Below are 16,606 nucleotides of genomic sequence, written 5' to 3' on the forward strand. Positions count from 1 at the left end.
AAGTACTGTCCTTAGCGAGCAATGCGCCTATCCCAACGTTGAATCCATGACTGGAAGCATTTCTGGAAGGCCTCTTGTGAAAGAGCATTCAGCTGCTCTGTCGTAGCCCTCTTAATGTCAGGAATGGTGTCAAAACGTTTTCCTTTAACAGTCTTCATCCCGGCGAAATTAAAATACCGCTAATTTTACAGTAATTATGTAATATCTTCAAATAGATAAAAGATAATTGAAATATGGAACAAGAGCGCCTTAGACAATATTATTTTGCGTGAGGTACCGTTATCACAAGTCACCTAGTGGCTTTCCGTTTTCAGCTGTTTAGAAACGCGAAAATAAATGCCGATTTTCAAAATGGCTCGAAATCGAAAGCAGATAAGTGAGTCGTGATAACGGTTTCTCATGTAAAATAATATTGTCTAGGGCGCCCTTGTTCCATATTTCAATTATCTTTTATCTATTGGAAGATATCACATAATTACTGTAAAATTAGCGGTATTTTAATTTCGCCGGGATGAAGACTCTTAAGCATGGTTTTAATTTTGGGGAAGAGTCAGAAGTTAGATGGTATTATATCCGGAGAATACTGTGGATGTGGACAAACACAATATTTTCGTCGACCAAAAACTCGTGTTTGTCAGTCAAAGGTCGGGAACGAATTTCGCACTTCCCATTTGCAAATCGATGGTTAAAATGCTTTCCACAGAATCGTATGAGATGCTAAGTTTTTCGGTAAACGTCCAATTCGTCTGTTTGAACATACAATTTTGTGACACTTTTTGCACGTTTTCTTGTATTTTTGAAGTTAATGGGTGTCCCGAACGTTGCTCGTCTTCTACCGACTCATTTCTGCTTTTAAATCGCTCATACCAGTTGTAAACAGTCTTCAAGTTTACAACATTATTGCCATACACCAATTTCAATATCTCATGAGTTTCTTTGGCACTTGTTTGGAACTTCAAACAGAACTTAATGTTCGCGCGTTGTCCGAAATCCATGATGAGTGACAGACACAGTAAAGACAACCTCACTCTAGCGGCTCTCGACGCTGACTGACAAGTCAGACCGTGTTCCAACTTGACGGATTAAGCTATCGGACAAATTACATCAAATGGTTGTAGAGTCAGTAGTCGATGCTGAAAAAAATTCATTCACCGTATTTTTTGATCACAGCTTATGTACAGCTCATCCATTCATTAATATACTATATATTGATACTTTTATTTTATTTTCAGCTAGCTTCTGCTGCAGAAATGTTACTTGTTCATACAATAAGAACGTTGAATATATTCGTTCATGTGTTGGAGGAAACAATCCCAGTGATACCTACCTCAAAGCCAACGCTTCCATCATTACCCACAGCGCCATCTTTGTCACCAATTAAACGGAAGAGTAAATCGTTGGATTCTACTTCCACAATTGACAGAAGCAAAGTTATGTCTCCTTCCAAATCTGTTCAAGGTGAGTTTTTATATATATATACTACTCGACAAGTTTAAAGAATTTAAATATTTTCTATTTTCAAATATTCATTCATCTTACTAAAATTTTTGAGTGGGGAATGGAAGGTGAGAAGAAATGCAAAAATTCAAACTTCAAGTTTTACGTTGTATGCAGCATTACAAACCAAACTCCTTCACGTAGCGTACAGTGTAATATTGCCACTTATTATTTATTATATGCTAAATCTATTTTTATTTAATTGAGAGAAAACCTGGCTGAAATAGTTTCGTTTACTAACAAAAAAAAAAAAAAAAAAAGAGAGTTGTAGGCCATCAATTCCCGTTCATTACTGTATAGGGGGAAGGGTGCAGCGTGGCTCAATGGTAAAGCGCTAACCTCTGGTGCTAGGGGTCCCTGATTCGATCCCCGACCAAGTAAGTTTGTGGTAGACATCATGTCCGTGGGCTTTGAAACGAATGAAGTGAAATCTTTCTAGTTTAAGATTATGCCCGTTAGGCTAAAGGAGACGATAATCAAGGCAAGTAAATGATGATGGAAGAATTGGTGGAATGGGAAAGTGGGAGGAAATAGAAGTACCTGAGAAAACCTACGTGCACGATGTTGTCAACTACAAACCAACTTGGCCGGGGACCACGTAGAGATGTAAGCGCTCTACCACTGAGCCACCGTGCCACTCCGTGGATTTTCTCGGGGGTATTCTTGTTTCCTCTTACATTATCATTCCGCTAGTTCTTCCATAATCATTCACTTGCTTTAATCATCGTCTCTCTTAGACTAAAGGGCATAAACGTGGGATGTTAAACTGAAGTATGTTTATTTCTTTACTGCGAGACAAATTTGATTTTGTATTTCGTTAGCTCTATCTTGAATGTATTTATTAAGCGATGGTAAATGTTATTTAATGTTTCTTTTATCCTTTCAGAGAAGGAAGAGAAACCAGAAGAAAAAAAACCAACGAAAGGCTCAGCCATGGGGTTCTTTGCTAACCTCCCTCATTATATGAAAACATACGACATACTAAAGAGCGCTTATACTAATTACAAGGTTTGTAGTATACTTGTTCTTGTTTGTTTGAAAGAACTTTTTATTATTTTTGTTGTGCAGTAATGTTTTATAAATATAGTACAGAAGGTCGATCCGCGTATATGTGTCCAATTTTACACCCGTACTCCTGGCCACAGAAGTGACCGAACCAAGTGGTTAAACGCGTGTGCTATACCTGGAGGTCCATTCTATCGTTTGCCAAGCGAAACTGTGTATCGTGAGCATCATGGCTCCAAAGGTGAACCGTTTTTGGAAGGGCTACGTAATGGACTTTTCAACGCCAAATATTCGGTTTCTAAAATTCAAAAGCAGTGCAAAGAAAATGGTTGTGCATTGGGTTCGACGACTACCAAGAACATAATCAAGCAGTATAAAAAAGAAGACATACCAGGTAAGCATTCACCCACTAAGGGGTCGAGGAAGCGAGCGTGTACCACAGTGACTCCACAAGTAGCTCAGAAGTTGCGGCGAATGGCCTTACAAGAAAATCCCCCTCCTCAACATGTGATGGCAGCTCGACTCCACATACCACAGTCAACTGTTAACCGCGCCCTGAGTGGGAAATTAAACCTCCGGAGGGTCTTTAAAGTCATGGACATTACCTAAGTGCAGCCCATCGCCGTGAGAGAAAGACCAACAGCAGGCGCCTGTATGAACGCCATCTATCTGGGGAAAAGTGGAAGTTTGTGGCCACACTAGATGAAGCATGGGTGTATCTATCAGATTGTGGCAAAATTTGGTCGATAACTTAAACTTCGCGAGATGCAAAAAGCCGTCCTGCATTCATCCGTCATTGCAAAGCAACTTTCTCGAAAGGATTTATGGTTGTCGCCGGTTACTCTTATCAGGGCAAGTTAACAATTCGTCAGGTCCCTGAAAACTGTAAAATCAACTCTGCATTCTTGCAGCAACATATACTGACCCCAATTTATACAGAAGATCTGCCTCGTTTGTATGGCATACCATAAAGCAAGTGTCTGTGCATATGGATAAGGCCTCCTCACATACATCTCGTTCTACCCAGAACTTTCTGAAGCAGATGGAGACAGACCGGTATTCGTGCTATTCCATTTCATGATATACCAGTAAAATCACCAGATGCCAGTCCCATGGATTTCTGCGGGTTTGGTCTACTGAGAAGAGCACTTTCTTCTCGTTGTGTCACTACTCTCGGGGCCTGTGTAAAGCCTGTCGGGAGGAATGGGAGAAGATTCCACTTCCTGTACTTCGTCGTAGTCTTCTACAGTGGAAGTTATAGTGCAGGGCTATTGCCAGAACACATGGCCATCACATTGAGGCCAACCGATGGTGGTCCCATGGATTTTCATAAGGTTAGTGCTATTTCAAAATTGGACACATATATGCGGATCGACCTTCTGTATTATTTGAAACAATTCCTTTAACATTACACAGAGCCTTCTAGTTGAATCATCTTCAATATCAGTGTCCTTCTTTAACAAAACTATTGGAGATACGTCTCAAGTGGTAGTCGTGAACAAGAACTCGAGTGTGCAACAGAAGTAGGGGAACAATCCAGCTCAATTTGAGGCAGAAACTGTCCATGAGGAAAACTAGGCGATCATCCAACGATTATCATCGAGCTACTTCAGAATTCCATTCATCACCCCAAGCAGATTTGACGGGGTAAGAATCCAGTCAACTCCATTGGGTTTTTACGAGGCGTGTACCGTTTAAATAAAAAATAAATAAATATATAAATAAATAAATAAATAAAAAACCTTAAACCAGGTGTGTTCAAGCCAAATTGATTTTTACATGAAAGAGTACACCTTAAACTATTTTTCGACATAGTTTCTATCAATGTTCAAACACTTCTCACCGATGTTCAGAGCGAGTAACCAACTTGTCCAAACCTTCCTCAATGAAGAATTCCGCAAGTGTCCGGTATGTACGTACCGTTTCGTGTGAACGCCACTGCAGCGCGAGTGTCGACGCACCGCGTATGCGCGCTAGTTTCACTAGTTTATTGCCTCTCCACTGACATTAGTACGGTTGAGTTGTAGTTATCTTGTATGGAGTGGAAAAAAATCTGTGGAGTTACGGTTGTATTTACTGGCGAGATGTTTCTTTGAGGAAGATTTGGTCACCCGCTATAACAAGTGTTTGAACATTGGTGGAAACTGTCGAAAAATAGTTTGATATACTTTTTCATGTAAAAATAAATTTAGTCTGAACAAATCTATTTTAGTATTTTTTTTTTCTTCAAAACTGTACTTACTTCCCGGATACACCTCGTACAATTGCCAGCTAGGATGTGGAAAAGTACTCTGAGGAATCTATTCGTCATTCTTCAAGACTACGACATCATCGAGGACCTAGAATAACCAAGGAAAATTTTCATTCCTATCCTTTTAGTTAAATCCCTTCTCTCCCTCTTTTACTTTCTACCTGATCTAGTTGCTATTTTACTAATTTAAAATGGTTGAGTTTCATTTATGCATTCAAGCCTAACCGTTCAGTACAACAGTTGCGTGTGAGTTGTCAGTTCTCATCCGCATTTACATTCCTTGATTTTATACTTTGTAATGATCGATAGACGCTCCACAGTTACACGCAATGAAGATTCAATATTAGAACTAAGAATGCTAGATCTAACACTTCTAGTTTTTAATGCTGAAAATTTATAGTTCGAAAAGTAATTTTATTTGAGCATCTCACTTTCACACTGTGAAACGAAAGTTATTTGTTCAACTTATACTTTTTCTTTGTATTACAGATAACTTTAGACTCAAGAGCCAGTGAAAAGTTTGTGAGTCTATTGGAAGTGACATTGGATACTTTATCTCAGCTATTAGAAATCGGCTCCTTGCATGAAATGAGGCGAATTGCTGAAGAAATCCTTTCGTATTTGAAATCCACTGTAGTAGTAGCATCAACATCTACAATCAAATGTGTTCATCAGGTAATTTATATATTTAATTATACGACAAGTCCATAGGAAAATCAGTCGGCCCCTGCTACACTGTATCTTCTTCTATAATGACGATTTTTATGAAAATTCAGAGTGAAAAGACAGTACAGGACAGAAGAGGCTGTATCCATATAATAAAAATAGCTGAAGTGCCTGTTCTTCGCACAGGAAAAATAGGTTTATGGAATATATTTGAACCTTTTTCCCTCGTAGGATGCGCATTTTAGTGAAAGTGTAATGACAGAAACACATGAGATTCTCTATTTTTAGTATAAAATTTTGAACCTCCTATCCACTTAGGATACGCCCTTTAATCAAAGCATTATGATAAAAACGTTGCTCGAGGTAGGTACTAGCAATGTTCTAAAATCATTTTCAAACCGTTCATCCGTTTTCCCATGATGGGATTACAAACAACAGACAACGTAGTTTTCAATTGCTCTTTACAATGATGCTGTTTACTCATATACACATTATCGGTAAACGTTTGAATGTTTTAGGAAACAGGGTGGCTCAGTGAATGCTCACCTGTGGTAAGAAGGGTTCCGGGTTCAGTCCCAGGTCATGTGAATCTGTGGTGAACAACTTCGTGTTCTTGGGTTTTCTTGGGGCGCCCACGCCACCAGTTATTTCATAAACATCTCTTTTCATTAATATATGCATCTGCTTTAGCGTGCAAGGCGTAACTATGGAACGTAAAAGTAACATTCATTTCATCAAATTTTATTTTAAGTGTTTTTGAGTAGACTCCTCAATTCTACTCCCACAAGTGTACAAAAATAGATCATTTCCTTCTAATGCAGCGGAAAACACTCCTTAAATAGGACAACCTTGCAATTGCCAAATGACGAGAATACCCGTCATTGTATTCCATTATATTACAACGAAAAATAGATCAGTTCTGTATAATGAAGCGGAAAACATTTGTCCTTATATTGGGTAACCTTGCAACTGCCTTATGACGAGAATGCCCGTCATTGTATTCCATTAAGTTCCTTATATTGGGTAACCTTGCAACTGCCTTATGACGAGAATGCCCGTCATTGTATTCCATTAAGTTAAGGGGGGTAATTGGAGGTTGAACAAAATAAATCAGTTCTGTCTAATACAATATACTTGTCTTTATATAGGGCAACCTTGCAACTGCGTGATGACGAGAATACTCGTCATTGTATTCCATTAGATTAAGGGAAGTATTTGTAGGTTGAACAAAATAAATCAGTTTTGTCTGATGCAATACACTTGTCCTTCTATGGGATAACCTGACAACTGCACAATGACGAGAATGCCCGTCATTGTTTTCCATTAGGTTAGGAGAAGTATTTGTAAGTTAAACGAAACTGAAATTAACCGTCCGGGTATTAACATGTTGCAAAATATTTGAAACTATGACTGCAATACTGTTAATTAGCATATGTTATTGTTATTTGTTTTTTCAGTTGCTGAAATGTTTGTTTGGAACCAATTTATGTGCTCAGTGGGAGGAGTCGGAAGAAAAACGACTTACATCGTGGAGTTCATTTTATTCACCAAACGATGGATTCTATAACACTTGTTTCCAAACACCTTATTCCAATTTGACTGAAATAGTAACATCAAATAAGCCATTATCGTTGGCGAATATCGAAGGAGAGGGATCTGGGTAAGTTTTAATACTAGAATAATTTTTAAATAAATAAAATAAGTTGTTTTCATATTTTAGATTGGCCTACGCAGTTAGTCAAGTTTAAGAAAACCAAATACAAGTAAACTAATTTTACAACTCAAGGAGGTCAATGCGTTCAAAAAGCAGCAGTACTTCGTTCACTGTTCACTCGTGTCCGTTTTGACGAACATGTTAGTACACTCCGGGATTATTTTTTCAACTATTACTTATTCCATATTTGTATTAGGGGTCGCGGTGGCTCAGTGGTAGAGCGTTCACCTCTGATGCTTGGGGTCCCGGATTCGATCCCAGCCCCCGCCAAGTGAACTTTGTGGTGGACAAACACCGTGTGCGTGGGTTTTCTCGGGGTTCTCCCGTTTCCTCCCACTTTCTTCATTCCACCATTTCATTCATTTCTCATAATCACCGTCTCCTTTAGCCTAACTGGCATAATCGTGGGACGTAAAACTCAAAGATTTCATTTCATTTTTTCCATATTTGTATTTCTTTCAGTATGCAAGAGAGAGGCACCTTCAGTACTTAAAGCCAAAAATATCTCTTTCTACATACCATAATAAAAACAAATATGAAAAAAATAGTCGTCAAAAAAATAATCCCAGAGTAATAACTTGCTCGTCAAAGTTAACGGGGACAAAGTTTACGAGGTGTGGCAGCTTCTTTTAAACTTCACGATCCATCACTCAGGTTAACAAATTTTGACTTTTAGTAGAAAATAGTGCGCTGAAATACATATCTTAACATATAATTTTGCACTGTGTACTGATGAGACAATGAAAATATATACAGGGTAATTCTTTATAGGGTTTACAACTTCAATCAATTATAATTCTTTATTGGAACCACATACAGACTTGGTTTGTTTGTGATTATATTGCAAAACACTTCAAGTTTGACTCACGTAGTGAGTAGTTGCGGAGTTGATCACACGCGGTGCTACCGGTCAGTCGTTGAAAATTGAGACTTTCACTGGTGCGGAAAGAGATAAGTGCGTGTTTTGGTTTGAGGAAACGAAGTCAGCAACGAGTATACAGCGTCGCACACAATACGGCAAGGAACTACCCAGCAGATCAACAATGTACAAATGGCACCAGACATTTATTGAAACAAGTTGTTCTGTGCGACACACAAAGGCTCCAGGGCATTAACCCGTGACTGACGATTTAGTGGAAGCAGCTAGGGAGAGTTTTGTCTACAGTCCTCGAAAATCTAGACGACGTGCATCACAAGAAACTGGTATCCCTCAGACCACTGTTTGGCGTGTATTGCGTAGACGTTTGTCCATGAAGCCATACAGACTGTCCTTGGTTCAAGCACTGAGTGAAGTGGATAAACATACCCGACATGAATTCTGTGTTGCCATGTTGGATCGCCTTAATGGTGATGAGTCATTCTTGAACAATGTGGTATTCAGTGACCAATCAACTTTTCATCTTTCCGGCCGAGTCAACACACACAGTTGTCGTATTTGGGACACGGAAAATCCACATACGCACGTGGAGCTGGTTCGTGACAGCCTGAAAGTGAACACAGGGTGGCCACTCACCTGGAAAATCTGGAAAACCGGGAAAAGGCAGGGAAATTTTTAATTCTGGAAAAGTCAGGGAATTTTGATGAAAAACTGGGAATTTTTACTCGAAGGAAAATTTACGTTCTGCTGTATTCCTAGCCATTTAGCCGGTTTATTTATATACAAAATAGCTTTGGTCGCTGGGGGCTTCGCCCCCAGATCTCTCCTTCTTTCCAGGTTTCGTTTATCTAGCTCTGCTGGTTTGGGCTGCGCATACTTTCTTCATATTCTTTTGTCATTTAGTGCTGCCCATGAATTGAGCTGGAGCGAAATCGGGACCATTTTGTAATTAACACACTTGTTTTGTTCGATGGCTGCTCGATTTCCAGAATTCGCTCGGGGCTGCGCCCCTGCATCCCGTTTTGGTAGTCACGTGATTAATATAAAGGCTGAACGGTAGTTGAGTATTTCTGCCGGAAGAGTTCCGAATGTGTGTCGAATTTCACAAAATGTGTGGAATTTTGGTTAATGCGTGTATTTCTATGTGGAATCAAAAACTGTGTGGATTCCACATGCATTTGTACTCAGTGGCGGCAGTACTTTTTGCGACACACGATTAATTGGCTATGCTTTATACAGATATTTGACCTTTTGACAACCAATTTGAAGTAATAGCATTCCCCTCCCCCTATGGCCTGATACACTGGAAAGCGAAAGCCATGAGAAATGTAAGCTAAGCAGTAATATGGAATACTTTTAGTGTTGCTCACGAGAGGAGACACTGCTCACATCTCATCTCGTCTCGATAGCGAGACTACAAGAGATTTTTTAAAACAAGCTTAGCTCGGCTCGGCTTAACTGAGCCGATGACTCGAGCCGGCTTGGTTGGGATGAGCCATCTGCTCGGTTCGACTCAACTGAGCGAAGGGCTCTAGCCGACTCGGTTGGGTGAGTTGTTGGCTCGGCTCACTTCTCGGTTTGGGTCGATAGTGAATGAGCTGTGAGCCGAGCTGCTCGAGTCCTTGACAATTCCAAATCCGGGCCGAGCAGTTTTGAAGATATTTGGCCAGTGCCCTATAAACTCCTAACAATGTTTGGCTCGAACCCGAATTCTCAACCTAGACTCTCAACCCAAATTCAGAAGCTCGTGAACAATGTCCTTGACTCCTAGACTTCACGGCTACCGAGGTTTGCAATCAACTACTTTTTTAGTATTCAGATATAAACCGCCTATCATTCATGTTTATACACAGTGTTGCTACAATAATAATAATAATAATAATAATAATAATAATAATAATAATAATAATAATAATAATAATAATAATAATAATAATAATAATAGTGGTAGTAATAGTCGTACGGAAAAATGAATTAATAAGATTTTTTCATATATTCAAAGTTTCGGATCTAAAAGTTACGCGTTAGTAACGCGTTACTTTCGAAGTAAAGTAACAGTTACTTTTTTGAGGCAAGTAACGCGTTACATTTTAAGAGAAAGTAAAGTAACTTGTAACGCGTTACATTTTTACAAGTAACTTACCCAACACTGCAGTGGGCTGTTGATGAGAAGAAAGTACCACAGTGCAAAAGCTTTGATACTGTAAGACATTTCACAAATGATAACCTGCTTGGTGCAAAACTTGGCTTTTTCACAACATTAGCAAAATCTGTTGAACCTTTCCTGCGTGAATTTCAGGGAGAAGCTCCATTAGCTCCTTTCCTTTACAACTCGCTCCAGGCCATAGTATTGTCTGTTGCAGGTCGTTTTGTGAAAGATAGTGTTTTGGAAGGCTGGCCATTGGTTAAGATTGATTTCAATAATAGCGAAAACTTAAAGCCAGCCAAGTTTGTAAACATTGGGTACATATCAAAGGATGCTATACGAAAAGCCAATACCGTATCGGATAGACAGACTCTTGAATTTCGACAAGACTGTCGCGCAGGGTGTCAGAAATTCATACTGAAAATAATGGACAGGTCACCTCTAAAATTCAACCTGACAAGAGCAATTTCTTTCCTGGATCCAAGTGTGTTTGTTATGGATGACACTGTAGCTGCAAAGAGATTGTCCAATTGCCTAGAAATTGTAGTATCCAAAAATTGGATTTTAAGAACATTAGCTGATGAAATCCAAGGTGAATTCAAAGTTTTTGCTAAAAATCCTCTCGTATTGGAAGCAATGAGGACTTATGACAGGAAAAGTAAGAGATTAGATGACCATTGGATGGAGATGCTGCATTTAGGCGCATGCTCAATACATATGACTGATTTTGTGAAATTTCTCCTCATTTTATCTCATGGAAATGCTTGTGTGGAGAGGGGATTTTCAATCAACAAAGAATGTTTAATTGAAAATCAAAGCGAGTTGAGTCTAATTGCACTCAGGCAGGTACATGATAAAATTTCAGCTGTGGGTGGTATTGATAAGTTTCCAATTACAAAGAGGGTTGTCCATGCTGCCCGCAATGCTCATGAGTGTATGTTGAGTCTCTGAGGAATCAAGAAGAGGAAGAGAAGAAACAGAAGAAGAGAAATGCCATTAAGGATAAAGTTATTGAACTCGAGGCGAAGAAAATGAAGTTGTTGAATGATGTCAAGGAGAAACTGTCTGCAATTGATGATGAGATTATTGGTTTGAGGTCTTAAAACATTTAACTAGATGTGGTCTTAACTACAGTTTGATTTTAGTGAACTGCAAGTCTGTGATTTGAGGTTTTAAAACATTTCAGTAAAGTAGTGTTCGTTCCAGTAATTTGTGTTTTAGTAGTGGACTGTAAGTGTGTGTACTTTTGTGACCAGTATTAAGCTTAAGGTTGAAAAGCGATTGGGATAGACATTCCTCTTCTCGTTCTGTGCAGCAGTTAGTTACAGTGGAGTGGAAACACACAGGAGAATTGAAAATTAGGCAAGTAAGTGATTAAAATTAGACTATTTATCTTCGCTGGTGTTTTTTGTGATTCTTTTTTTAATAATGATCCTCTAGTCCACATTGCATTTCACTTGTAGCTTCTGTTTAAGATTTGAAAAACAATGATATACCAATTTTAGATATCTCTAGAAATTTTCTGGAAAACCGGGAAAATTTCTGGAAAAGTCAGGGAATTTTGAAATTTCAAATGAGTGGCCACCCTGGAACATGTTTTGCGCTATTTCCAGACAAAGGTGTATGGTCCATTCTTCTTTGCTGAGAGTACCATTACCGGCATCGCCTATCTTGATATGCTCCAGAACTTCCTTGTTCCACAGTTCGATGAAGATGACCACGATGGCCGCTTTTAGTGGCAACAAAATGGTGCCCCGCCGCACTACCTGATAGATGTAAGGGAATTTCTTGATCAGCATTTCATAGATAAGTGGATAGGTCGCGGTGGACCAATTGCCCGGCCGCCACGGTCTCCACATTACACGCCATTTGACTTCTTTCTGTGGGGTTGTGTGAAAGATAAAGTGTGCATCCCTTCCCAACCTGATAATGTTAATGAACTGAAATATTTCATCACAACAACCATCGCGGACGTTACACCCGAAATGCTGGCTACTCTTTGGCAGGAAATCGACTTTCTTTGGGATGTTTCCAGGATGACCGCAGGTGCACACATTGAGCCATAATGGATTTGTCACAAAAAAATTTATTTTATTTTTATTTTTATTTTTTTCAGTATAATGACATATGAACCAAGTCTGTATGCGGCTCCAATAAAGAATCATAACTGATTGAAGTTGTAAACCCTAGAAAGAATCTACATCCATACTATCATACTATCTAGTTTTAGTTTACCGCAAGGAAACTTTGGATAAAAACTCGAAATGTCTCATTACTTGTCTATACTTCATTCATCCAGGTTTAATTTTGGATTCTCAGACCTAATGAAGAATGTATACTTGTCTTTCTATAAACAAAAAAGTTTTCCGTAGAACAAAGTAACGTTTTGCACAAAACTTGTTCGCTTATAGAAAGACAAGTATACGGACCTTTCTTCATTAGGATCAAGAATCCTAAATTAAAACGGAATAATAAAACCCCAGACAAGCAATGAGAATACATCATAAATTATAGCAAAGAATAAAGTCTTATACGTACTCTTACTGGACCGAAATTTTCATAGCGACCGACTCAATATGCTTCACTTAACAATATAGTGCAGTGTTAGTGGATATGAAAACATTGTTGTTTCAAAACAGGAAGATGGTGGACGCTATGATTATCATAAATCATTCACAGCACAGTTATCAGTTCTAAGAAGAGAAGAAAAAGCATACAAATTTACTAAATTTCGACCTTAAATGCTGAAGTTATTCTTTTCCTAAACTCAAAATAAATAAATATAATAAAAAAATAAATAAAATAAGCAGCGTTTCAAGAATTAATCGGGAGATGACTACTTGAATAAGCAAACAGTGAGGGTTGTGAAATATTGAAGAAAAATATTACTCCTAAACGCATCACACAGGTAACAATATTTGCTGTCTTTTATATTTGAGTCTTAAGTGTCTGAATCATTTCTTGAAACAAATAAATGAATAAGGACTGTATGAATGCACATGATGTTTCTGCAATGAACATAGGAATGTTCAAATAAAATGTAACAGATTTTATTACATACAGTCTTTTAGGTATAAATAAAATGAAGAGTTATTAACTTGTATTTGTGTAAATATTATCTTCAACCAAATTTTAACCGCTTTCTTACTGTGGCTGTCCACAGACTAGGCTCTTCTATTCCAGGAGAGTACGAGTGCTTTAGATTTTCGTATTTGCCTCTTCTTTTCCGAGTAAAAATAATTAATTTTTAAATTTATGTGAAAACACTAAATAAAATTATAATCATTTCTCTTGAACGTGTATAGTTCATTTAGTTCATTGTTACCAGAAACCGTATCTCAATCGGTTACCATAAGGTTCTGCACAAAATCACCAAACTTCAAATTTCATTTATATTTAAACGACTCCAAATTAATATTTTCCCAGTGGCTCAGAGGTGGAGCGTTCACCTCTGGTGCATGGGGTCCCTGGTTCGATCGCAGCTCGCGCCAAGTGATTTTTGTAGTGGACAAACACCGTATGCGTGGGTTTTCTCGTTGTTCTACTGTTTCCTCCCACTTTCTTCATTTCACCATTTCATTCATTTCTCATTATCACCGTCTCCTTTAGCCTAGCCGGAATAATCTTGATACGTAAAACTTAAAGATTTCCTTTCATTTTTTCATTTCAAATTAGTACTTCGATTATTTGCTGATGACGTTTAAAAGGGAAAGATTCTCATTGTAACACTGTAGGTTAAATTTATCCGAAGTTAAAACTTTTTCGTGTACTAGTGAATGAAGGTGATTATTTCAATATTTGTGTTGTATGACAAGTGAAGTCGATTCACTTGAAACTAGAAAGGGTAATCGAGCTCAGAATGTCTTAAACACAATTCAACTACCTATAGACAATATCTTACAGCGTTACTGTTCTGATCCGAACAGGAATAGCTCTTGCTTCGGACACCGCGCTTGATAGATTTAAGCATTTTATGTGCATGAAATTAACATAAAGTAGGTATCTGAAAAATTATTCTAATCCTAATCAGTGACTGTTCTAATTCTACTTAATTAATCAATCAATATTTCATTAGTCTTAGAATATTGTTTTCATTTTAAATCAAGGTTTCAATATATACGAACTTCTGCCGAGTCCTATCATATATGTTCCAGTAGTACCTCTGCTTCTGCATGTTAACTTAAATAATAATGCATACAAAACTATTATTTAGTTTTGTCTGCTCATTTCGATAGAATATTATCCATAAAACCAATAATCATTTTTGCTTCTTGTAGCTGGCTGAATTATCTGAAAAAGAAAAGCGAAAGAAAAATGTATCCACCTTTTAAGAGTTCAGGCCAAGCTTCTTTGGCGTCGTGTATACGACTCTTTGAACCTATGGTTATCAAGGCATTAAAGGTTAGTTGTTCCTTCATATATTTCTTAATATAGGAGTATTTAATATGATGATATTTATTAACATTAGTTCGTTGTAAGTTTATGATTCGTCAAGAATAAATAGCATACGATCTGAAAAAGAAAATTACAATGGTAATAATTATTGTTCATATTTGATTCTCTAGTTCTAATAAAATGATGGGTATGCTTTTCTTGGAGACATATTTGAGAAAAAGAAGACATACTAAGAGATACAATCGTTGCTGTCAATATGAAATACTGTACGTCAAAAGAGTTTTAGATCAAACAAGAAATTATTTTAAATTCTTCTACTACGGTTAGCTGCACATTATTTTTAAATTTCAGTATTTTGCAGCAGTATTTTGCATGTACAAAGTAAGTCTATGGTCAACTTAACGTTAAGTCCAATTCTGATAAATTGGACATTTTGACATTCGATATTTCGCACAAAACTCTGCGAGATTGTCCGTGGAATTCATTCATTTCGGAAAGAAATGTGTAAAGAAAAATATTTCGTTAATTGAAGAGTCAGAATTAAAATGTGGTAAACATATGATGATATCATTGAAATAACGAAGCACCGATTTTTGTTAGTACAGTTGGACCTCGATAACTAATTCCTTGATAACTCAATTTTTACACATTTTCTTGAACTCTCCATAACACTCAATATTGAAGTGAACCTCTGTAACTCGAATGTTTAAAAATTACAACCTCAATAAATCGAATTTTAAGTTTCATAATCATATTTAAAAACTTCGGTAACTTCAAACTTTCATATCTTCGAACTTTTACGAGTCGAAGTTTACATCTGTAAGTTGAATTTCTCTTGATGTGAAATCGATAACTCGAAGCTATAGCTCTATACTTTTACGTAATTGTCATTGTTGCTAATCCCTACGTTGCTAATGTGTACTGTAATCGTGTTTTACTCATGTGTAGCGTTTTATTTTTACTAGTCATCTTATTTAATTTAAGGAACGTTCACACTTCGAGTTATAGAGGTTGAATAAATCTCAAAGTTTTGTTGTAACCACCTTGATAACTCGAACATCGATTCCTCGAAAAACTCGATAACTTGAATTTTTATCTATTCCCTTCCGCTTCGAGTTATTGAAGTCGCACTATTTTTAAATAGATACCATTTGGGAAAACCATACCAAGTTGATATCTTAAACGTCACCAAGCGTTGTTTTTGAGTTTTGTATTTTGAGGCCTTAAAGGAAGGACTTACTATTGACGTGGACTCTTCGAACCACGAACAGGGCTTAGGCCGTTTCCCAGCACATAATCTTACCTACAGAGAACTGGATTATAGGACCACACCACCGGTCCGGTCACAAAGCGTTCTGAGGACTGTTCGAGTAATTTGGTTGGATCAAACTTCCTCATTTTTTTTGACGGATCACCTATGGTCGGAGTTTTTGGGAATTCAAATTTCTTTATCCATTGTTGCTTAGATATTCGAGGAAAGCTTGCCCCTTTTATCAATACTCCTCCAAATTTTTTCATGGCCTGTGATAGTTCAATATTGTTGCACTCCTAACTGAATAAAAGGGGTAACACTTACACACACACCCCAACATAGAAACTTCTTCGAGGCTCTGTAGTATGTAGATTTTAGCGTCATAGAACTTATAAAATACTCTGAAGTAGATTGATAACTTTCTTTCATTTTGTAACGTAAAAAATATATCAAAAACACAATATGGCGCGATAACATGCCTCTCAGCTGTAAACGTGATCTTTAATCAAAACAAGACAAGAAGCATTTCGAAGTTCCCAAATAGCAAAGTTTTAGTATTTCCTACTCTTGTACAGATCTTTTAAAAAGTAGAATGGAGCGACACAAATAACTTCCTGAGTAGATGGATATTTCTACTCATAATCTTGTTATAGATTAAAAAAAAAAAAAAAAAAAAAGTTAGACAAAATGTGCGTTTTCTGAAACACGGCACACTGAAATCTCGGAGAAACATTAATGCACGTTTCACAACATTAATATTTCATGGAGTAAGGACGGAGCTATCGTTAGTAATAAATTTAATA

The 16,606-nt window shown here is 37.5% G+C and overlaps 1 protein-coding gene across 1 annotated transcript in view; it reads left to right on the forward strand.

Annotated features, from left to right (window-relative positions):
* htt (huntingtin) overlaps window positions 1-16,606 on the forward strand; it is a 212,775-nt gene that overhangs the window by 69,185 nt on the left and 126,984 nt on the right. Inside the window, exons 18-22 of the mRNA XM_081734750.1 lie at window positions 1,233-1,458; window positions 2,384-2,505; window positions 5,243-5,428; window positions 6,877-7,079; window positions 14,434-14,557. Of these exons, the coding sequence (XP_081590876.1) occupies window positions 1,233-1,458; window positions 2,384-2,505; window positions 5,243-5,428; window positions 6,877-7,079; window positions 14,434-14,557 (861 nt within the window). The remainder of the gene's footprint in view (window positions 1-1,232; window positions 1,459-2,383; window positions 2,506-5,242; window positions 5,429-6,876; window positions 7,080-14,433; window positions 14,558-16,606) is intronic.

The sequence above is a fragment of the Thermobia domestica genome, chromosome 12, assembly GCF_964235325.1.
Source record: "Thermobia domestica chromosome 12, izTheDome1.hap1.1, whole genome shotgun sequence".
In the NCBI taxonomy this organism is placed as follows: domain Eukaryota; kingdom Metazoa; phylum Arthropoda; class Insecta; order Zygentoma; family Lepismatidae; genus Thermobia; species Thermobia domestica.